Source organism: Pygoscelis adeliae, unplaced genomic scaffold (genome assembly GCF_000699105.1).
Source record: "Pygoscelis adeliae isolate BGI_AS28 unplaced genomic scaffold, ASM69910v1 Scaffold21, whole genome shotgun sequence".
Taxonomy (NCBI): domain Eukaryota; kingdom Metazoa; phylum Chordata; class Aves; order Sphenisciformes; family Spheniscidae; genus Pygoscelis; species Pygoscelis adeliae.
This window is the reverse complement of record NW_008824243.1, coordinates 9,106,529-9,130,688: the sequence shown is the minus strand read 5'-3', so window position 1 is coordinate 9,130,688 and position 24,160 is coordinate 9,106,529. Positions and strand designations below refer to the sequence as shown.

The window sequence follows — 24,160 nt, the reverse complement described above, 5'->3', positions numbered from 1 at the left end:
AAAAGCTGTGTGAGACTCTGTCAGAGAGAAACTTTAGATAGGAATTCTCTTTCTGAGCCTGGGAAGCTGTGTATCCCATCAGTTCCAAAGAACAGAGAGAAGATATGTTCAAGTAACCAATACCAGAAATTGTACAAATCAATACATATATTCAGTATCTACACAGAGTGATCTACAGCATTTAGAAATCTCCATTCAGAATGGATGATGGGTATAGAAACACAAACCTCTATCAAGGAGGCAGGGAGGCAAACCAAGTCTCAGATGACTACAGGTACCAGGATGGTAACTATGAAGGGTATGCACCCAATGACGGCTACTATCGTGGCGGGGATGAGCCCGCTCATGAAGAAGATGCCCAGAGTGATGTTACAGAAGGCCATGATGAAGACGATGAGGTCTATGAGGGGGAGTACCAAGGGATCCCACACCCAGATGACATTAAAGAAAAGCAGAAGAAGCGACCTCCTGCTGTGGCTGATGAGTACAGAGACCGTGCTGACCTTATGGCAGAGAGGATGGAGGACGAGGAGCAACTTGCCCACCAGTACGAGAACATCATTGAGGAGTGTGGCCACGGACGCTTCCAGTGGACCCTCTTCTTTGTTTTAGGGTTGGCACTGATGGCAGACGGGGTGGAGGTGTTTGTGGTTGGATTTGTTCTTCCCAGTGCTGAGAAGGATATGTGCTTATCCAGTTCGAACAAAGGGATGCTAGGTAAGTGCCACTTGCAAACAGCTCTTCTAATGCAGCAGACAGTAGCTAGAACATCTTTTTCTAGTGACCAGCTGATTTCAGGATCTTCTGGTGACTCTCCTCTTGTATTGTATGTCATGCATAGTGATGGCTGGGTGGATCTGACTCAAGAGGGGTTTGCATGGTGCTGAGAAGGCGGCTACTCAAAAGCAGCAGAATTGCACCACATCTAAGCCCACCTTATGAATGTGCTGTGGCCCCAGTACTGGTCACTGCAGGCCGGATCTGAACAAGGCAGCTCGCAGTCAGCAGGTCCACAGGGCAAAACCCATAGGGATGTTCAGGGACAAATAAGTGAAAGGTTAAAGGTAGCTTTTCCTACTTGAGGACCTAGTGACTCAGTCCTCTTAGAAACTAAATTGTAATGAGAAGTCCACAAAGCAGTACCATCCAAGTATGAGAGTTATAAAAGATGGGGGTCTGTTTGATCTGGATCACTTTGCTGTTACCTTGTGGCTGCTGATGCTGCCCTGCTCTCCAAAGTTTTCCACTTTGGCCAGATTCCCCTTTTCTTCAGCCCAGAGTCCCAACTGGCAGATTGGTTGGGTTCTGCAGTCGGTTCCTTCTGCACACTAACTTCTCAGTCAGAGCAGTTTGCTAATATGTCCTGGGTCAGAAGTAGCCTATGAAGGTTTCTTCTTAGGTCTGTGGAATGCAATTGATGTGCTGCATGGGGATTAAAGGCTGAGGCTACTGGCAACATCCCTTTTGCATCACCATTGACACCTCCCTGTGGTCAAAATACAAAGCCTTAGTTATTGTGAGTGAGACTGGGTGGAAAGGTTTGGATGAACAATTTTTTCCCTTGCACATTATAAGTCAAAGACGGCAAAGTCTCCCAGATCTGCAAGAATCAGGAAAGCATCCAACACGGCCCGTAGTGAGAACCAGCCGTGCAATAGTACAGCACATCTGGAAGGAAAATAAAGTAGCTCTTGGAAGAACTGCTTTAGGAAGGGGATAGTGTATCTGGATGGACATGTACCAGGGTTGTAGGGGAATCATCAGGGCCTGTAGTTCATACATTCTGGCCCAGAAGCCCTGCCTGATGCAAGGTAAATGCAGATTTTGGGTTAGATCCCAGCCCTTGACTCCATTCTATTTGCATTATTTTCATGTGACAAAAGCGACAGATAGTTATCTTTATATAGACCTCTCATCTTGGTGTACTGATGTCCTGGACGCTTTTCTCTTCTGTTTCTTCTTTTTTCTTCTCTGAACTTGAAGGTGTTTATTTCCACAATTAGTTAGTTTTGTACTTAGTTTTGTGTCTTAAAGAGTTTGCTAACTTTTTTTGCTTCACAAACCACTTAAAAATTCTAGCTCGAAATATCTCAGGTCAGGTATCTAAAAGCAAATTGCTCACAATTGGATCCTGATTTCAAAGGGGCTTCTGAATTCACCAGGCTGGGTGCCTTTCCAGTGATGAGACCTTTTATGAAAAGCAGGTCATTTATTTTGGTGATTACATGAAAGCTGAAATCTTCTGAAACTCTGACCCCATAAATATCTATCTCCATAGAGCTCAAGCTCTGGCAGGCTCCTGAGTCAAATGTCACAAGAAAATCTATCTTTGAAGTATTTCTGGCCCAACCACAGGTAAAAATGAACAAGAAATCTCCCAAGAGAGCTTGTTCTGCTTTTTCCAGCTCAGCATTTGCAAGGCTGAAAGTTCAGAGTGTTCTGATAAGCTCTGAATAAGCAAGGAGACATTTGGGTCTGTATCCAACCCCAGCTCCAGCTTCCTGCGCGTTAACCAAGCTAATCTGGAATTGCTAATTAGGGGAAGAGCACTCTTTTTGCTGCCTTTGCTGCCCGCTTTTAAAGACAACTTTTGAGAACCTGGTTTTGCAGAGCAATTTTCTCTGTCCTTAGCTTGTTTGTTTGGGGGATCTTCTCTCAAAGCTTGTATTCACAATATTTTGTGGCTTAAATATGAGGAAAAAAAAGAATTTTCCTAAAAACAAGAAAAGTTGATTCACCTTAGTTTGAGGCAGAAAGGAAAGTGGATATTTATGGTAGCACTCAATTGTTACTGATGGGCGTTGTACAGGAGGCAGGTCTCTGATTCAGTCCGTCTTATTTGTTAAACACACTTTCACGTCTGCTGGCTATTTCTCTGCTGCAGTTTTCCTCTTGGATCTGAGGTTTGTGAGATGATCCGTTGTGAAAATGAATTAAGCTTGGCTTAGAAAGCTTTAGATTGCAGAGCAGTGCACTGATACGAGTAATGAATACCCAAGAGCATCAAGAAGTGAGGGTGTGAGGAGGCTGGAGCGGGTACAGGGCTGCTGGAGGGCGTAAGAGGGGAAGAGTGCAGATCTCTGGGTCTGGAGAGGAGAAGGAGAGCTTTCTCCCAAACTAAGGGCAGCAGCAGGGAGCAGAGGGTGTTGGAGGTTTGGCGGGCAGCAGGGCAGTGCAGAGACATGAGGTTTGGGTGCAGACCTGCCTCCAGCACAGCCTGGTGTCCCAAGCGCTGCCCCTGCAAGAGGGTTTTATCCCTTTTCTGAGCAGCTGTGGGTACACGGCATGATAAAGGACAGCCAGATATCAGCTCCTGAAGGGAAAGTCTGGGGAAGTGCTATTGATGGAAACAAGAACATAATCTTCTTCAAAACCTTTCCTGGCTTAGCTTCAGCACCCATCCAGCAGCAACTGGAAAAAGATGTCTCCTAACAAGGCTCAGAGCCTCCAACACATGCTCATTTCCCTCAGGGTTTCCATTCCCTCAGCGGTCTATGGGTTGTGCTATTGCAAATTGATCTTGCTAATACTCAGGGTTCAATGATACTTATAGGTTGACTTGGCACAATAATGGGTGGCAATCAAAGAGCTCTTCACCTCAATTTCTGCCTAATGTGCAGTGACGATCTTGTAAGAGTGTGTCTGCACAGAATGAACGGAGGGTTGATTAGAGAAGGCACAGCTTTCCCTCAAATTATCATGAGGTTTTGGGGATGCAGGGTCATCATCCACACATGAGTTACTGCCCCTTACCTTGTCCCCATGTACCAACAGATGTCCACAGACGAGCTCGTGTTTATTCCCAGGCGACCATTCGTCTCAACACATTTTTGCTAAGGAAACACAATCAGGTTATCCCAGGTGGAGTTAAGGTTGCTGCCAGGCAGCTGCTAACATTTAAACACACGAGAAGGTCTCAGCCATAACAAAAGAGGCCAGGATGGGAAAAAAAAAAAGGGAAATAAATCAGTTAAGTAATCAGACTCTCGCAGAAGTAGGAAGGGACAAATAAGAGAGCTAAAGTAGATGCCCCCTAAAGACCAATTTAGTGAAGTTCAGCTTCTGCTAAAAGGACATTAAATACTCTGTATGTTGCATATTTTTCCTCCCTCAGAAAGCAAGCATGGAAAAATATCAAGCAAATTATGGCCAAATTATGCAAAAACTACAAATAAACAGATGCCCACAGTGTTTCATGAAATGTGTGAAATGAATATGACACATCTTAGAAAACGTTTACATTTTGTGCTGAAAATAAACATCTCACCATCAGATGCAAATTAACAGCTATTTTAGCCCTAAATATCCCTAGCGGGACAAAACATATATCTGGAGTTTTTCTGTTATGCGAAATGCTATTTTGAAGATGATTGTGGGGTATTACAGAAAAAAAAAGAAACAACAACTGTATATATTTTAGCATTTTAGTTTAATTTCATCAGTTTTTAGCACTGGTTGTTAAGTTTGGTAACTTGTAACAACATTATTTTTACGTATTCATTTGATAAATCTGCTTTGCTGAGCTTTCACCAGCAGTAGTCAATAATAATTCATTTCTTAAATTTACTGAAACAGAATATTCCTTTTCAGTATAATACATCCTGTCAGAAACACAATTTTTTTATTTGCTAAGGATAATCATTTGAAGAGTCGTAAAATTTGTATTTACTTATTTGCTGATAGGCACACATCATTGTCATTATTTGGAGAAATATCATATAAATGTATATCTTCAAGTGCTTTTAATCACCTCTCAGAGGACTAAATATATTTGCAAGTGTAGAGCAGTAAATACACAGCAAGTATAAAAGATGGTGTCATAGTAATGTTTGAAACTTTTTCACATCCTGCATATAAAAAACGCAAGGCACAGTTAAAGCATTTCACATTTCACAGTTCAGTAAACTGAGACAAGAAAATTTTTAAGGGCTTTGCCCGTAACTGCAAAACAGCCACACCAATGCAGAGAATAAAATCTGTCTTTCAGGCACACAGCTCTCTTTTTCTTTTTATGATTTAATAATAATATTTTAAGGAGGATATCATCTTACAGACTCTTAGCCTAGCAGTGTTAGACTAAAAAAAATAGAAAAAAGATCCTATTAGTAATTATACAGTTAGGTAGCAATTCAGGCTTGGCTGTGTGAGTCAGGTTAAATAGCATGTGTAACAATATCCCTGCTTTTTGTTGTGTGAAGAGGATGTTTTATTATCAGCTGAGATAAAATCTGGCCTCAGCTTCTCATTGACCTGAATTCACCTGATATGACAGTAAATCCTAATCCCCTCGGCAGAGCTCAGTGGCTTTTCTTCACTTTTTTTTCTTTCTGGATAAGGGCAGACAAACCCAACCATGGCTCCCTTGCTCTGCCGTGACCCACGGCTGCCTGTTTTGCACCTCCATGGCGATGGACCCACAACATGGCAGCCGGCTAAACGCTGCTGAGACCTGCCTGTGTCCATGTCCTGAGCATCGGGCACAAAGTCCTCGCTGCAAATTTGCTCTTGGGCAGAAACACTCCCGCAGCCCAAGGAGCATCATCACCCCGAGCGGTAGGGACATGCTAGAGGAAAAAAGGGGCTTTTTAGTTTTGGGAACACCCCGCACCTTGTGCAGGTCTGATATGGGGATGGCTGCATCCCTATTTATAAACGCTGCGGGAATTTCATCTGACGAGAGCCAGCACGAACAGGTTTTCGTTTAACAGCAAAGGATTTGTTTGGCTTCCTCTGTTGAAAACTTTGCTTTAGCAGAGGGGTTGGGTGGGGGGAACCAGATGGTCCCATGAATATTGTAGTGATGGACAAGTCCCGTGGGGGGACTGTGAAGCCGGCTGAGTGTAAACAGCCACCCACACCGTGCTGGCAGCGCTCGCTGAAGTGTTTGGTCTGCGTTGCCTTGCCAGTGCTGCGTCAAAGCGCTCGTGGATCCATGCATCCACCTTTGGCTTTGATGTGCAGAATCTCCTTGATCTCAGTAGCCAGATTCACCCGATATCCGCCCCCAGATCTCTGAAAATGGAAAGCCGCCTTTCACATGGGCGATCCGTTTCTCAGTGGCAGAGCCATTAGCTGTAGATGAAGTCTCTCTGCTTGTACTTAATCAACAAGGCAAGTGCAACGAGACTACCCTTTCATTTGATTTCCGTTTACAAGGTCAAGGAGATGCAGGGGGGAAGCACTAATAAGCCTACAAGGAAAAGCAGATAAGAAATTTCGGAAGAAAAGGAACAAAGGCCACTCAGCCCTCAGTTCATCCTCTGCTGAGACCATCCCCTGTTCCGGGACATGCTGGCCATCGCCAGAGCACAAGTCAGTCAGGACTACCACTGGTTTATTCCTCTCTGAATTACTTATGCGCAATTGGATCCCGTGCCTTGCCTCTTCCATCTCCCAAATCATCCAGACCTGACTCACAAAATTTTGTTTGTGTCCATAAAGTGCACCCATGTGTAACAGATGCTACAGTGGTAAGAGCGTTTGGATTTTGTTTTTATTACAATTTGAATTGCAAGATAGATAAGGTCCTAATCCTTTTCTGTTGTCCAAATGCTTTCCCCTTTCAAATGCCTTTTCTTTAACCACAGGGCTGTACTGTAGTGGCCTGGGCTTTGAAGGCAGGTAGGAGCTTCCACGTTCCTGTGGTTACTGACTCTGTGCAGACCTGTTAGCAGAGGTGAGACAACCCTGCACCTGGACCCAGGCAGCCTCCTCACCTTCCCGACAGCCCCAAGGACTCTGAGACTAATTCTTCCCATGGAGCTGGGGTTTTTTTCTGCTCAAATTTTCCATTTATTCCCCGAGTCCTTGTCCTGACTTGAAAGGGATTATTTTCAGATGTGCCTTATTTTTAAGAACTTTAATCCCATTAACTGTCAATGAAAGAAATTCATGCTTGTGATGGAGATTTAGGTAAACCTTGAATTTTTTGTTTTCTTTCTGAAACCCTTACTTCTAAATATATTGAAATAGTAAAAAGAGAGTTTAGCACACATATAGTCATCTACAGTATCCGCCTTTCTTTATTCCTAGAAGTACAGCTTTTAAGTCCACAATTCCTGACTAACATGGAGCACACAACTTCAGTAAAGGCTTTTCTTAGTGTGAGAGTGATGTATTTGTTACCTCTTTTCTAGTGGGAATAAGCCCAGTCAGTGGTCACATATTTTCCTTATAACTTCAACATTGGATGAGTCATAACCCGAAATGTATTCTTAGAATTTCTACTCTTTGGTTTTCCACAGATTTTATGGGATGCTATTACAAACTGTCCCACAGGCATTCATTATACTCCATTACTCGTGGAATAGTCTGCAAATAATGGCTTATTCAGAGTTGCCCTTAACATTTCATCTAACCACTGCCTGTGTTAACTGGGAAGCTGAGCCCTCCTAGCACAGTCTAGGTCTGCGTGGTTTGAAGCTGAGGTTTGAAGTCAGGTTTCTGGTACAGACCATTGTGACGTTCCCTAGAATATTTGGTGGACAGAAGTAACGCAGCAGAAGAAATACCATTTAGTGATCACTTTTCTTGGTCTAATTCTCCTTAAAATTTCAGTTTCCTTGATATGAGCTGGATCTCTTTCAGAGGTAACAACCATCGCTGTGTTCTCCAGAAGACTGTCTCTCCTGCACGGAGACTTTATGAGCAACTACTCCGCTCCTCCCTGGGTCCCTGCCACCTTATTGTTAATCCAGGACACAGCAATCTGCAAAGCCTGACGTTGTTCTGCACCTTGGGTCCCAAGATCTGTCAGCTGACAGAGTGTTTTATAGCAGCTGCCCCAAAATGTTTAATTATATTGGCCAGAACATGCAGTCTTCCCAAAAAAGACCTCTCCATCATAATGAAGTGTCCTGCTGATTTTGTTTCAACCCTGAAGTAAACATTTCTATAACCGGGATCCTTCCCCTCAGAAACTGGCCAAGTGGACAGTCTTCTGGTCGTCCCTGAGATTTCCTTTATTACAGATTTTAATTGTTTTAAATTTCTAAGGGACAATGCATCCATTGGTTTATCACATATGATAACCAATTAAAGCCACATCCTCTGAGTTTGTGACATTAACAGCTCTGCTGTCTTTTATGTTGCTCACTGTTTGATGGATGCCCATCACAAGTTTGGGCTCCTCAGTCAGAATCCGCAAGGGTTTGCCCACAAAAGCAGCTCCACTCCACTTCTTCATGCCCAGTTTCAAACACTGCCACATCCCATGCTAAGCCCACTCTTCCCCTGGCCAGAGAGCTGGCTGCGCTGCCACCAGCCAGGGTACTCGGCTGCAGTAAATCACCAGCTAGAAGACAGTAACAACCTCCTCCACCTCCTGCTGACCTGGGACATTTTCTGTTGTTAAGAGGATTTGGATGAACATCTGCCATCCAGGGATTTTCTCTGGGAAAAAAAAAAAAGAAATTAACTCTGGCAGATCATTTTTTCTTCCTCATTGGGGTCTGGCAGTGTGGGCTGAGCTGTGCTGTGAGCTGCTCACACGGTGCTGGCAGGGCTCACTGTCAGATGGGTGGCTGCGATGCACCAGTGAGTAGATTCAGGGTGCACCATCACTTCCATTTGCTGGCTGCAGTCAGAGCTGCTCCATTAAATGTAGCTCAGGAGCCAGGGTAAAAGCATTAAGCCTTACAGCACTGCATTAAGATTCTTCCTTCAGAAAGATTTTGGACTGAACCCGTTCTTTTGCCTCAGCTCTCCTTTGTAATTTGCACTTCAGCGAACAAGCTGGAGACCAAAGTTAATAGAGAAGGAGATCCCAGATTCCCAGCTGTGTACGTATCTTCTCTGACTGCTGCAGGATCAGTACCTGAAACCTTTATCCAGCTTCAGATCACCTCACCAGGACAGCTGGGGTGAGGAGGGTAGGGCAGGGAGTGTGGGTATTGATCGCACAGAGCCACATGCTTACAGTGGAGGTACAATTGTGCTGGCAAAATCCTGTGCCATGGTTCTGGTACAAAGGCTGTTAAGAGGCAAGAACAGTGTTTTTGCCTTTGACACACAAAATCCTGATTGCCCATTAGACACCACGTGGATAGAAAAGAAAGCAGAACCGTTCACAGAGAGGTGACCCCACTGCCCTGCTATGGAACGGGGGAGATTTCAGAAGTCCAAACTTTTCCACTTTTCCACTTATGATCAGTGTGAGACAAGCCGCCGTCAAATGCTGCAGTGGCTCTCTGCTGCATAGTTTTTAATTTAGTAACGCATTTCAAATCAAGTGCAAGCATTCACAATCAAAAGAAAGACAATCAGCTGCCAAATAACTCTCTGCATTAGTCCTTAGCCAGCTTTGCTGGATGGCATAGAACCGCCTTCAGCCATCAGACTGATCGTCATGTTTAAACATTAACGAATTGCAAAAAAATTCATCATCACCTTGTTTCCCAGGTGATGTGTTTGCCAGAACAGGTCCTGGGGAAGGTGTTGGCTCGCAGGAGAAGTCAACACTTGGTTCAAGGTGAGGATTGACCCTCCAAAGGAATGTTCTTCAACCATGCCTGACAAATGTTTATTTTAGCTGCATTTCTTCAGTCAGCGAATAGGAATGTTTGTTATCAAGGCAGCGTATTTACTTGCTCAGCATCCGTTGTCTTTAGTGGGGGCCAGGGATGCAGGCAACACTGCTGATTTTCTTGAGTTATGGTGTTTCCTTCAACCACTGCTCAGGTGGGTCTTGAACCTGACATGGCCCCAATCTCCAAGCATCTCTGAGCACCTCCAAGCACCATTTTTTTCCTTCAAGAACCCCCTGCACTGCAACTTCTGCTTTTTGACAAGCAGATATTCCTCCACCCTGACATAGTTCAGCTCCTCTGGATCATATCCAGCCATGATCAGGGCCATCAGGATCTCCACAGCAGGACTGTGCAGCCTATAGGCATAGACTACAATCCTGCCTATGGTGTCTGAGATGATATAGGTGTTCTGGGAACAGCCTCTTGCACCTCTGTGCTCCCCAGGAAACACAGCGGTTGCCACCACTTTCTTCTGAAATGTGGCGATGGTGACACTGCTCCTACTCTGTGGACCACTAGCTTGCAGTGGACAGCTCTGAGACATACGCAGCTTGTTAGCCAAGGAGCTGCCAACGCAGTAACAATGTGCTTGGATGTGCTGCCCCAAACCCTTCCACGTCACCAGCTGGCAGAGCCATCGGAGCGTGCTGTAAAGTCACCTGGTCACCAAGTGTTTTGGTCCTGCAGTGCTAAGGCAGAGGCTGCCGCAGCCACACACAGCAAGCGGACAAAACATGAAGGGCTTTGTCTTTTGCACTGTAAAACTCAGAATAACTTCAGTAGTATAGATCTACCTGCTGATAGTCTGTCTCCTTGTGGTCTTGGCTCATCTGGGCTTTTTCAGAGGTGCCTTGGAGACATATGCTCCTGCCTGATCCCTTCCATCCTTACATCTTTCCTGACTCAAAGAAATGAACAGAGATTTGTTCATAGACGAGGCTAAAACAAAAATCTGAAGCCCAGAGGCCAATACAGCCTTCAAAGACCAGGTCCACGTGCTGCCAGCTGCTGGACAGATTAAATCTCAGATGTTATTCCTTAACAGCAGTGCAAATCATTTCACTCTAGCGGATCAATATTTCCAACCCTTCAGCACTGATTGCTATTCGATTTTAAATGCTTAATATCTGATCCTGCTGTCCTTTCATATCATAACTCCTTCAGGCCTCAACAAGAATTTTGCTAGCAAAAGGACCATAGCCTGTGGTTATTCCTGAGAATATTCTTGCTCACTGAAGTCTCTACATCTGGAAAGTAGATAAAATAAGTGAAAAAAAATATCCTGGACCTGTGAGCATTATTAATTAGTGCTATTTACATTGGCGCCCAGATAAAGAAAAAGGCAATATAATAGTTGGCCCTTCTGGTGGCAATGTCAGTAGAAGGGCCAAGAACAACTGATGTGTTTTCTAGGCCAGAGTTGCAAGCACCCAGTGAGCTGGGTACAGGGAGCCTATTTGGAGAAGAAAACCATTCTCTCCTATTCGGCCAGGCACTAAACATAGTCACTGAAACTGTCTTTTGAGGACCCCATAGTAGAAGATCTAATGAAGTCAAGTTAAAAGGAAGAACCCATTTTTCTTAACAATGTCAGAGTGATAACTCTCTAGAGCAAACTGTGAAGACAAGCAGTAGGTTCTCCCTTCTGAAATTTTCAGATCAAGACTGCACTCTTTTCTGTAAGTTACCTTTAGTTAGATGCCAGATCTTGACTCAGTAACGAAGGAAGTAGCTGTGCTACACAAGGTGAGTCTCGGTAACAGACTGATCCTTTCAGATAATGCTTGGAAAAGCAGAGAGTGAAAGAGATGATATACTGCAAAGGAAGCATGGGTAGGATAGGTAACCTGCAAAGAGATTTAGCCATGCTTTAGCAGTCCCTCTGCTCTCACAGCTTTCTGACTATAAACAGTAGCTGGAGAGAACCTCCTTCCTACACATCCTCAGTCCCATTGCGCTCAGGGGGGTTAGTGGAGTTAAGACATCAGAATTCTGTTGTATCGTTGGTGGCACATAGCTAGGACACGTGTATCCTAAGCTGCTTATGCCTGGCCATTGCTTACGTGCAGGGGATATGTGAGCAGTGAGGTTGGGAAAGAAAGATGTGGGTCTGGTCAAATGAGAGTACAACTATACTGCATGAAGCAATGCAGTAGGGAGCGATGCAAGCTCATGGGCAGAAGATGGAAAAATTAGGTTTCACCAAAGGATAGAGTTTGTTGCACCTGAGATAGCTAATATGGGGGGATGGGGGTATCTCTACTTTATTGCATAGTGTACCAGGCCAACATCAGCTGCCATACGGGCACTTTAAAATCTGCTTCTACATTGCATACTATTTCTACCCAGTTACCAAACTCATTGTCTCTCTGTCTCTATTCTAGGCTTGATAGTCTACTTAGGAATGATGGTGGGGGCTGTCATGCTGGGCGGCCTCGCTGATAAACTGGGAAGAAAGAAATGTCTCATCATATCACTTGCAATCAACGCTGCCTTCGCGTTCCTCTCCTCCTTTGTCCAGGGATATGGATTTTTCCTCTTCTGCCGCCTTATCTCGGGCCTCGGGTGGGTAACTGGTGAATTCGTCCCATGTCCTGGAGGAGTCCTGTCACAGCTCGGCAGTTTGGGTGTGCAGGGTGGGAGAAGGAAGGCTGCTCTGGAGGTGCATCTCTGGCACCGAGGCAGGACAGCACTGCTGTTTAGCCATGTGTGGTTGCATTACCTCACTCTTAAAGTGTTAGCAGTAAGAAAGTTCGGTCATTGACATTCTTCTGGTACTGCCCAAATTGTGCAGAAAGGCAACTGAAACTGGTAAATGCCCACCTCATTTTACAATCCTTACTGCCAGGGCCTCCAATGAGACCTTCAGCAGTTCCCATCACCTGCCTGTATTTTGCCTCCCTAAAATGAGTGATCACAAAATAACAACAGAGAAGATGTCTAGGTGAAGAGCAGGGCACTACACTGGCTTTATATAAACTGCAGAGGAAATTCAGCTCTCAGAGCATGAGAAGGATCTAGTTTATCTTTGATGTCTAAGACCAGTCCAGCCAAAGAGAGATTTGCATCTTCCCTACAAGTCTCACTTTTGTGCAGCGCGTCTGTGAGTGTGACCTTCCCTCTTCATATGTGCAATTCTAACTAGAAAGACATTGAAAAAGACTCTTATTCTTCCCATGTGCTGTTTTTTCTCCTCAGTATTGGGGGATCCCTCCCCATCGTGTTTGCCTATTTCTCTGAATTCCTGTCTCGTGAGAAGAGGGGGGAACACCTCAGTTGGCTTTGCATGTTCTGGATGATCGGTGGCATTTTTGCTTCAGCAATGGCTTGGAGCATCATCCCACATTACGGTAACTGTTTTGTGCTATTGACTTTTGACAACACCACATTCCTGCATCACTACACTACCCCAAAAAGCCCACACAGGTAGCATTAGTCAGTCCTTACACATCCCAGCATAAACAACACCGATAAATAATAGATACCTGAAGTGCACACAAAAGGTCTGATAAATTGACTGCATGATTGATTGACTGATACTAAGGCTGTAAATAGGACAGATGAGGGCTGCTTTGCATAAAAGCTTCAAATACACCCCTTGAATTATACTGCCAGAGCCTGAGCTCTTAATCTAAATGTCAGTGCATTCAGGGAAAACTGGACTGAGATTATATTGCAAAAATTGATCCAGTTATAAAAAATAAGTAACTTTAATCAGGGAATTACTGGGTGCTATGAATGATAGTAGTGAGCACAGCATCTTTCCCTTAGCCAAGTGTCAACACTCTCGGGGCTGTGTATCTGGTGACACATCTCCCCAGCATGCGAGGCTGGAGTCACATCTGACTTCACCTAATTGGGTTGAGGAGTGGAACGGGTTCCCTGCCCAGAGCTGGAAGTGGAAGAGAAAAAGTAGGTGGGTGGACTCTGAAACATATACATGCTCTGAGGAGCAAAAATCTGCATGTCACATGGTATTCCTCGTAACTTATGTGTATATCTTAGGAAAACATCAGAAACAAGTATCTGCTGGAAAAGATTAATTCCCTCAGTATCCAGTGACACCAGCTGTCGTGGTTTAATCCCAGCCGGCAACTAAGCCCCACACAGCCGCTTGCTCACTCCCCCCGCAGGGGGATGGGGGAGAGAATCAGAAGGGTAAAAGTGAGAAAACCCGTGGGTTGAGGTAAAGACAGTTTAATAGGGAAAGCAAAAGCCGCGCGCACAAGTAAAGCAAAACAAGGGATTCATTCACTCCTTCCCATGGGCAGGCAGGTGTTCAGCCATCCCCAGGAAAGCAGGGCTCCATCATGCCTAATGGTGACTTGGGAAGACAAACGCCATCATCCCTCCGAATGTCCCCCCCTTCCTCCTTCTTCCCCCAGCTTTATGTGCTGAGCATGACGCCATATGGTGTGGGATATCCCTTGCGTCAGTTGGGGTCAGCTGTCCCAGCCGTGTCCCCTCCCAACCTCTTGTGCCCCCCCATCCTGCTCGCTGGTGGGGTGGGGTGAGGAGCAGAGAAGGCTTTGACTCTGTGTCAGCACTGCTCAGCAGTAACGGAAACATCCCTGGGTTACCAACACTGTTTTCAGCACAAATCCAAAACACAGCCCCATACTAGCTACTGTGAAGAAAATTAACTCCATCCCAGCCAAAAACCAGCACACCAGCTGTTTGCAAAATCCTGTTTGAGGAAAGTAGGACAAGCCACAAAGACCATGAAGAAAAACACTAACATTTACCTATCTATCAATTCATTTTTACCATGTTTAAAGTACACTCAGTATAAAGAAATGTTCACGCTTTTGATTGATATGATAGAGACTGTTGGAACAAACAGGCAACCTTACTGCATAGTGGTGTCAGGCTGAAATAATTCTATTGTCTGCAACTACATTTGCTTTAAAAAGCACTTATGTATTTACATTACATTTATTTTTCAGATGAGTTTTTGATGTTGAGTTTTTATAGTTTCTTTTTTTGATTTCCCATGTTGCCCTACTATTTTGGAACTTCAGGAAATGAGTAGAACACCATGACTGACTCAGATGAGACCTCTGCAAAAGCCATTGCTTTATGATTTCCTTATTACGTGAATAAAAGTGTTTATAGAAAAAAATTTAATTAAACATTCTTTCTGAGATTTGAGTCTAGGGAAAGTAAATGGAGCAATGTAAGAACGATGCTGTACTTTCTAGTCCTTAGCAGGGAAATACCTGACCTGGTCAGACATCAGGAAAAAAGCAGGAGAGGGGGAATCTCAAATGCAGGATTAGGATCTTAATTCTTCTAAGTTTGAATCACAGCTCAGATGTTGTAGGTCTGGAAAAGAATAAACTTGCTTTCCTAGCTCGCTTCCATAAGAAGTGAAATACATGTGTGAGGTACGAGGTGGAAAGGAGCCGTCTCTAACGTGCCTCTGAGATCAGAGACAATTTAGCCTTTGTAAACTTTTTGCAACATCACTGAGCTGCAATAAATTATGGCCCTGATTCCTCTACCCTTTCCCAGCCTTACTTGCCTACAGCTGCATGGAGCTATTCTTATCACTAGGTGATTTCTAAACTCAAAGATAAAAGAAGGTTTTTAAAAGGCAGAGCCCGAGCAAGAATGTTCCATTTTCTGTAATGAACATGAGCTCACTTGCTGTTATCTACTGAGCATGCTATTGAGCCTCTAAGAGCCGTCATTACTAAGAATAGCAAACTTTCAACCTGTCCCCGTGTCATACAGAGCTGTAAAGTTCAGAGCTGCTTTAGGAGAGAAAAACTCAGAATGCCTGGTCAGTTTTTTTTACTTTTTGGATCTTGCTGTTTCCAGGCTGGGGGTTCAGTATGGGAACCAAGTACCACTTCCACAGCTGGAGAGTCTTTGTACTTGTCTGCTCTCTGCCCTGTATCGCCTCCCTGGTGGCACTGAAATTCATGCCTGAAAGCCCACGTTTTTTGCTGGAGGTAAGATGATTCATCTGAATGTTGCAGTCTGATATTAGCAGAGGATAGCTGGTCCCTAATGTGTCACCGTTTGTCTTTCTTTGTCCCATCAAACACGTATAGCAGAAACTCAGAGGCAAAACCACTCCCACATGTCTACACTAGCTCCACAGATTGCTTAAACCCCAAAGACTACGGGGTCGATCAACAATGGTTAGTGTTTCACTGCCAAATGTGGTACAGAAAGAAGGTGGTGAGTGCTGGGAATTGTATGAGTACAGCAAAGGCATTTTGAAAACATCTCACAGAGTTTGGGCATGTAACTACTGAATCCTGGTGGAAGAGCAAAGGACGGAGTACGTTTTACTAAGTAAAATACATAAACCTCAGAAATCTTAAGCAACTATTCTTTATTCCCATTTCACAGGTGTGAAATGTGGCAATACCTGGCTCAAGTTAACCCTGCAAGTCTTTAGCAGAGGTGGGATTAGAGCCCAGATCACCTCATCTATCTCGTCTTCTTTCATCTGATTTTAAAGCTCTGTTCCTGACTCCGCTCCTGCCTCAGACAGTTTTAGGGTAACTCCTTTCTTCAGCACAGAGATGCTGCACTCTGTGAATACAAACCATGCTTTCAGCTCCTTGCGTTTAATGCAGCCAGTGCTGTATGTGTGCTTCTCCACTATATTGGACCCCTAGAATTGGTTTCTCTATGCTTTGGTAAATTACAGAGCTGGGAACTCCAACATTTGTTTTCCTTTTCTTTGGTGTTTTCAGATAGGTAAACATGATGAAGCCTGGATGATCCTCAAGCAAGTTCATGATACCAACATGCGGGCCAAGGGCGAGCCAGAAAGGGTGTTTACGGTGAGTTTAACAAAGCCACCAGCATGTAAAAAGAAAGGTTGGACATACCTTCCTTGGTGCAGCATAGCACCAGTTTATTCCTCCTTGAGTCTCTTTCAACGTGACCTCCTCCAGCAATCAGAAAAAGGACTCTGAGATACGTTTTGTGCATTTAATGTAAGATGCCAGTCTGTTTTTCCAAGAATTAGTCAATCCTGTGAATTGCAGTGAGTTCTCTTCATTCCTGGTGTTACTCTACAGTATATAGACCAGTGATTTTCCAATTACATACACACTTAATTGGTCTGCTGTAAGAGACTAAAACCAAATAAGAGAGATACTAGTCATGTGGGAGATCTGAGTCACTCCTTTCTCCATTCTGGCTTCTAATCAAACTCTGATTAAACTTCATGTACCTTCTAATGAGCTTCCCAAACTCCACCTGCCTCATATCCAATCTTTAATCTCTCCAAGGGAAAGTGGGATGAGTGGCTATTACTCATTAGCCTGCTGCTTGTTGTGAAAAAGGTCACACCAGTGGATTTCATTAATAGTAAAATCAGGTAAAAGGTGTATGCTGGGGTTAGTTGCAGCTAATCTCCCAGTGAGCCAGCCAGGGAATAGCTCTTGATTTATGCTTTTAAAGATGAAAGGACACGCGCTCTTAAAGGATGGAGAAAAGGAGATAAAGTTGTGTGTAAAACATGTCTTTTTGAACAAGAAGGAGAGCAAGGCTTCATGTTTAGAAGGGTTGTCACGAAACAGGGCCCCTCAGGAATGATCCTTCAAGAAAATTAAAGATTACTATCAGTGCATGACAATTGTGTGCAGGTTCAGGTAGGAACTTAAGGAGCATATGTCATTTTTAGGCTACCGACCATTTGACTAATATGAACCTTGATAGCAAAGGCGAGAGGGACTGTGTCTCTAAATCCCTACCTGGCTTTGCTGTAATGCCGAGCTGGGCTGGCCAGTCCCGCTGTGTGGTGGGGGGAAAAGAGGACTGAAACTAAAAAAAAAAGACCTCAAAGTAGGGCACTGTGAGAGTCTGAGCTGAGTAGGAGAATGAAGGAGTAGCTGTACGGCACCCGTTAGTGCTCATTACTCCATCTAACAGTGTCATGACTGCTACAGCATGAGCTGATCTCAGTATCGCACCTCGAGGTACGGCGCGCCGGCTGAATCAAGATTTACTGACATCCGTTGGCACGGGCGGACGATCAGTGCGGCTGGTGTAGCACAAACTGTCAGATTTTGTGTTTTTCTGATAGGCCAGAACTTGTCAGTTTGTGGTGAGTCAGCTGGTACCGGGACAGTTCCCAGATCTGACATTTAAACGGTGCCAGCAAGAGGAACACAGAGACTCCACAGCTGAGCCAAGGCGCTCATTCATACTCAGAAATTTATTCAGTAAATTTTCACCTCCTTCTCGTGTTTACAAACAGATCGTGGTTTTCTTGAATATGTCCTTTATTTAAAGGTACTGAGCAAATATTTTCTGGGACCCATTTTTAAGGTTTCTTGAGCAGTCCGGTTCAGGTGTGTGGCGTTGAAAAATCAGAGTGCTTCAGTGGAGCAAATTGATTGCATGGTGTGGGCTCACTTGATGACAGGATGCATTTTCAGATTCAAAGATTCCCGTCTACATGTTCATTTGTCATAGAAGTTCTGCCAGTGGTACTTAAAAGGTGCTGACTGAGAAATATTCGTGCCAGTTGTCTTTGAAGAAACAGATCCTGAGGGTACAGTTTGATGCGGATACAAGTGGCTGATCATGGAGATACTTTTTACGATAATTGCCTAGTCCTGATTTCTAGTGGAAATCTAAGGGATAGAGAAATAAGGTAGTGCACAGGCACGTTAGCCAATAAATGAAAGATTGAAGTGGATTTGATGCACTTAAAATATTTCAGGGAAGAGGGGGGAGAGAAAGACAGAGAAAGGATGGAGGGATGGAGGAAAGGAAGGAAGGAGTGCAGGCTTCTTTCTGTAATAAAATATCTTGCTGTAATTAAATCAGTTAGCTCAATTGCTAGTGATAACATTCAAGGAAAAGATAGTAAGGGATATCAGGTGGAAACATTGCCCAGAAGACAGTGGAATTTAAAATCCACCCAAGATCAATTCTGGAAACTTCAGTCCAGTATTTTTTTTTCTCCTTTTTTTTTTTTCTTTTTCAGGTTTCTTATATCAAAACTCCAAAGCAAGTAGATGAATTTATTGAAATCCAGAGCTCAACAGGGACCTGGTACCAGCGGTGGCTGGTCAGAATCACTACCACTTTCAAACAGGTAAAGAGAAGAAAAAAAAACCACAGGGGCTTTTGAGCTTTCATGTCTTGAAACCCTGACTCTCACTCAAAAAAAATCTGCTGGTGTTTGCAAAGGGCTGTAATCTGATTGCATTTTCTATGCAAATGTGTGCATCCGCAAACTGCCCGGCCCCAAAATGCCCCTGTGAGCTGGTAGTCCAGCTGTGCTAATGGCAGAGCTTCCAGGACGAGCTTCAGCCCCAAGCACTCGACTCTCCTTCTGGGCAGATAAATATTGATCCCCTCTCCCCCAAGCCTAAGTGAATTTATCACCCGCAGTGGATTCAGAAGAGTGTTTGCTCCTTGCTCCTGCTGAGACTGAGTTTCTAACAATGTCATATTGTCTCTTCAGCTAATTTAACCTTTCGCACATGCCATGCTGCTTACCTATGCCCATGCAGAACTTTGTGGAAAATCTTGCTGGACCTTCTAGACTAGGAGGATGAGCTTAAAGTAAAGGAGAGTCTTTATTAATTAATAGCAATGCAGGTGCTATATACTATTACTGTATTTATGTGGCAAGTTAAAAGCGTGAGGAGTTACGTCCCCTCGTGTTCCTGGCAGTATTTCCTGCAGCAGGTCAAGAAGAGCAGATCTTGGTCTCCCTCCTGCTCTGTTTGGCTTCATCCCTATCTGAGTTCATCTTAGCCCTCCTAAAATGCCAACTGTGTTTGGGTTTTTGCTCTTCAGTGAGCTTTGGAGCTCTGTTTGAAAGCACCCCTGAGACCATACGTATATTTGAAAAGACAAAATTGTCAGAGGGTCTGAGAACAGGCTCATATCCACATTTACTGATACAGCCTGAGAGAGACACTGCATCATCCCAGCCCAGTCCTTGTCATGCACTCCAGCTCATTACAGAGAGTTCAGATCAAGTACCCTGGCACATAGCTGAATAAGTGATCTTTTTGTAAGCCATTTATCTCAATAAATATAATTTTCAACAAACACTCAATATAAGCCACACATTTGACCTTCCCCCAGTGAGCCCTTTTTACTGACATTAAATTTATGATGCACTCAGAAATTAATCTGTCAAGGGTTTGCTAGGGCTTCCTTGCAGCTAATTTCTTCTTGTGAATTTGTAGGTCTGGGACAATGTGCTATATTGTCTAACAGCCCAGTACAGGATGAACACGCTGATGCTGGCTGTGGTTTGGTTTACAATGGCCTTAAGGTACGGTACTTCTTTAACTTTTTCAGGAAACCAGAGGGCCCTCAGAGTTTGAATAATTACTTACACATTTAAATAAACTATTATAAAATTAATCCTGGTCTTATTTTAACGAGTCTTTGTGTATTAAGCCTTGCTCTCCTACAAACTGTTGATCAATCTGATTGCTTATATGAGAGTGCAAGTGCTTTGAACAAATCAGGACTTGAGAAGTGGTCAGCCGGGCAGCAGTATATCGACTTTCTCACCTCTAGATATTTCATTTGACCTTGTCCACACAAAAAAACCCACAACCCTACCTGATTCTCAGCTGTTCCTTAGTCTAGATAAAAACTATTCGGGTGAGCCTAAATCTAAACTACAGGGACGTTTTGTCTAACTCTCACTTAAACCTCTCACTTGCAGAAGTCTGCCTTCTGGGGGAGTTTCCAAATTTCTTGCTACTCTGCTGGTCTCTTGGGCAGCAAGGATAGTGCATTGGTGTATTTCCCAGCCAAGGAGTCAATGTCACTAAAACTTAAACGAGTTGTTGTGCTTTAAGTGAACAAAAATGGATCAACAGGCTTCTGAGAGGAGCTGAGTGTTTAGAGTAGGGAGGCATTTTGCTCAGTCCTGTGTCAGAGCTGAGCAAGAATTTGTACTAGAAATGTATTTGCATTTGCACTAGGAATTGAACAAGTTTACAAGTTATGAAGCAGACCATTGGAAAAGCACTGTGATATTTGCAGTGCCAGGATCTTGCATCCCTAATGTATTTCTCCCATCCTGCTATAGTTACTATGGCCTTATTGTCTGGTTCCCTGATATGATCCGGTATCTCCAAGAAGAGGCATATGAATCCCGAGTGAAGATCTTTGATGAGGAAGAAGTGTCACACTTCACCTTTAATTTCACCCTGGAAAACCAGATCCATAGAAATGGGGAATACAGGAATGATAAGTAAGTGAACAGAACTTGGTTCGATGCATGTGAACTGAAATACATTTCTAGAAAGCTCTTTTTTTTTTTTTTTCTTTCTTTTTTCACCAACTTGAAAATCTCTGTTGTTCTTCGGGACACTCAGTCTATCTCTCTCAAATCCCCAAAGCAGTTTTCCACAGACCAAATATCCTTTTTCTCCTGCTTTTCACACACTCTGCCTCAGCCTCTCCCGTCTCCAGACCCAAGGGGATGCATGCGAGGAGCCCTGCTTCCAGCAGCCCCTTGCTGGGAGCGGGGCGGTGGGCGCCCACCCACTGCGCTGGGCAGCTCTGGATGCAGAGGTGGCTTCTCTTTCCTTAGCACACGCTGACATCTACTGGTCTTGGGCAGCAGAGACCATCACTTGTAATGAAATTGCTCTGCTCCTGCACTTCCAAAATAAAAAACTATTTTCCCTTGAAGTCCTTGCTATGACTTACCCCGGTCTCCGTCCTGCAGCCCGTTAGTGCGAGCTGTGTCATGGCCAGTTGTACTGGTGTGCTTCTGCCACACCGGCCAGCATCTCCCCACAAAATGAGTGTGTCACCTTCTCTTTTAGTGCTTTGAAGTCAGTGAAGTTACTCTAGCAGAATATCATTGCTTTCCTCCCTTTCTTCCCCTGTTTGGGCTGGGCCTGGTTGTTTTTCTTCTGCATCCAGCCTGGACCCCAATCACTCTGTGTTCCACAGCAATGTAAATCCTAGTGATTTATAGCAGGCCGTTATTACTTTTCTAAATCCCAATAAAATGGGTGGAAAAATACCCCTATGTAAATTCTGTGGAGATCCCATTGCCCCAGATAGAATAGACAGGGTGTTGCTCCAGCTACCTTGCGCTATGTGGGGAGGTCCCACTGGACGTTCAATGTTACACAAAACACTCATTGTTTTAATCTTCACGGGTGAAACTATACCTCATTGCCCAGCCAGGCTGTTCCTCTCCCCTCAGAAACTATTTGTCTCCATTTCCTTGGCGTATATCTGATAGACATTTGTTGGGGACCCCAGTAGGTGTCCCCATGTCCTTCCACAGACCTCCCCTGCAGTAAGGAGCTGTGCTTGGTGGTGCAAACCTAGCCCCATGATTCCTATTCCCCTGCCTGTCGAGCAGCCAAACAAAGTCTGGTGAAAAGTGGATGGTGGTCAAATGTAGGGACTGGGGACCCTTTTCTTATGCCCAGAGGAGACGCTCAGTTTTCACTAACTTCATTGAGAACTGAGGATGCTCAGCACCTTGCAGGATGAAGACATAGAACTGTGATGTACATCACTATTCTCCTGCCTTGGTCGTCTCCAATTCAATAACTCAAAACTGATCAAGCTACATTCCAGCAGTACTCAGTAATACTCAGAGCATATCTCAATATGATTGGTAGCTGCATTTTCCCGCCAGCCCTTGGCTGTGAGCTAAAACTCCATTGAACACCAGCACATTGCTATATGACTTTTAAAGATGGATGTTAAGAAAGCAAACTGTAGGAAAAGGGCTTCTAACAGCCTTTGGGAGTAAATACATCACAGGCTATTACTGAGCAAATGCAGAACAGCTTAAGTTTTGCTGTAACCTATGAGACCTTCTACATGGAGCAAAAGACTTGAATAGTCTTCTTGTGGTATTTTGAGCATTAATAATATCTGTTAGTAGCTTTGGCTAAGAAGTCCTGCAGTGCTCATTTAATGGTGTAAACAGCCATCATGCGCGACTGGGTTGTAAGTGCTCAATTCAATTAAATTTCTGGGTATATGTTAGAAGGCTTTTTATTTGGTGACAGTTGTGGCCTCCTTAACTAGAGCAATAATGCTTGCTCTTAATAGCTCCTTGCATCTTCTAAACATGCCTATGCATTAACTAATACGTCTTCTCAGTGTCCCTGCAAAATTTCACAGGTAAATCAATATTGTGTCATCCTTCAGGCAGGCAGGTCAGACATGTCAATCTTCCCATCAGAGGAGAAATCAATCACCTGACACAGTTGATTATTTTTAGCGTAATCTGTTTTCATTACATGATAAGCAATAGTCCTCGAACAGAGATGGTTACAAGCAGAACTGAGATAATCTCCCCACTCTCTCTAGAAACTCTACTGCATTTTTGCTTAAAAAAAATCACTTTGAGTTTAAACAACTGTCAGAAGCCTTTCACCAAATGGCTGAATGGGCTCCTGATAATGTCTGTTTGTATTTATGCTGGAGGAAGGGGAAGAATAAGGCAGGCAGCAAGGTCAGCTCACAAAGAAAATGCTATGCACTGGGTGAAATTATGTCTTCTTCAGATGGACTAGTACTGAAAGTGAGAGGATTTGTGTCCACTCAGCCTTAGAAGCACACTTTCTTAGATGTGACTATTTTGAGGACTAGTAAAACTGCCAGAAATCCTAAAAGGTCCATCTCTCTTAAAAAAACCCTCTTCAAATCCATCTCTCCTACTAATATACAAAATATGTAAGCATGGAGTTGGAAAGACAGTTATGCATTCAAGCAACACCTTTTCTGTAAATGACCCTAGAAATTGCCATTAGTGCTCTGCCTCTTGAAACAGCCATCACATGCTATATAATGTAGAAAATACCTTAAAGCACAGAGTGAAGTTCTGTTTCCTGCCCCATAGATTTATCGGCATGAAATTCAAGGAAGTGAGATTTGAGGATTCACTATTTGAGGAATGCTACTTTGAAGATGTGACATCCAGCGAGACCTTCTTCGAAAACTGCACCATCATCTCCACTGTCTTTTACAACACTGGTAATGGGATTCCTGCTATGGTTTCATCTCTGTAATTAGAAACTATTCTCAGATTCTGGGAGAAAGGATGATAGGGATCTGTGTGTTTGTGTGTGTGCTGGGTAATGAGAGTGATGGTGGGAAAAAATAGGGTGATGCATTTGGAAGGAGGCTTCAGGTTGCTCCATCAGCGTTTTTAACCACATGGCTTCTGGTGTCATTGGCTGCTGCATGGGAAATGCAAAAATCTGTGCTCAGACCTTGGCAGGTAATGGCAAAATACCTAGCACTTTAACAGCTCAATTGAAAAAATTTGGCTTAAAATATAATTTTAACTGACCTGTGGTTGATGATCGTAAGCGGTAAAATATTAATTCATTTATCCCGAAAAAGCTTTTCATTCCTACTCTATTAGAGAACAAACCATAATGCCATGAAAGCAAGAGCCTGCATTGCCCATCCTTGTGGCATAGGGATACTGGTCCAGGTGATTCCACAAATAAAAGGAGTGCATGAGCTTACACCCACCAGGTGCCAAGCATGCAGCTAGAGTCTGCCACTGAAATGAAAACATCCTGGCCATTTCCATTTGATGAGGAGTTCCTCTCAGATCTTTGATTTGGTTTTGATCCTGACTCCTGTTGCTGATGTATGGAGGGAGATTAGCCAAGCAGGATCAAGACTTT

General features: G+C 43.9%; 1 protein-coding gene across 1 annotated transcript in view; it reads left to right on the top strand.

Moving 5' to 3' along the window:
* Nucleotides 1-200: 200 nt before the first annotated feature.
* SV2B (synaptic vesicle glycoprotein 2B) overlaps nt 201-24,160 on the top strand; it is a 27,738-nt gene continuing 3,778 nt past the window's right edge. Inside the window, exons 1-9 of the mRNA XM_009335178.1 lie at nt 201-717; nt 11,912-12,092; nt 12,726-12,877; nt 15,351-15,484; nt 16,241-16,330; nt 18,490-18,600; nt 19,709-19,797; nt 20,569-20,733; nt 23,362-23,495. Of these exons, the coding sequence (XP_009333453.1) occupies nt 201-717; nt 11,912-12,092; nt 12,726-12,877; nt 15,351-15,484; nt 16,241-16,330; nt 18,490-18,600; nt 19,709-19,797; nt 20,569-20,733; nt 23,362-23,495 (1,573 nt within the window). The remainder of the gene's footprint in view (nt 718-11,911; nt 12,093-12,725; nt 12,878-15,350; nt 15,485-16,240; nt 16,331-18,489; nt 18,601-19,708; nt 19,798-20,568; nt 20,734-23,361; nt 23,496-24,160) is intronic.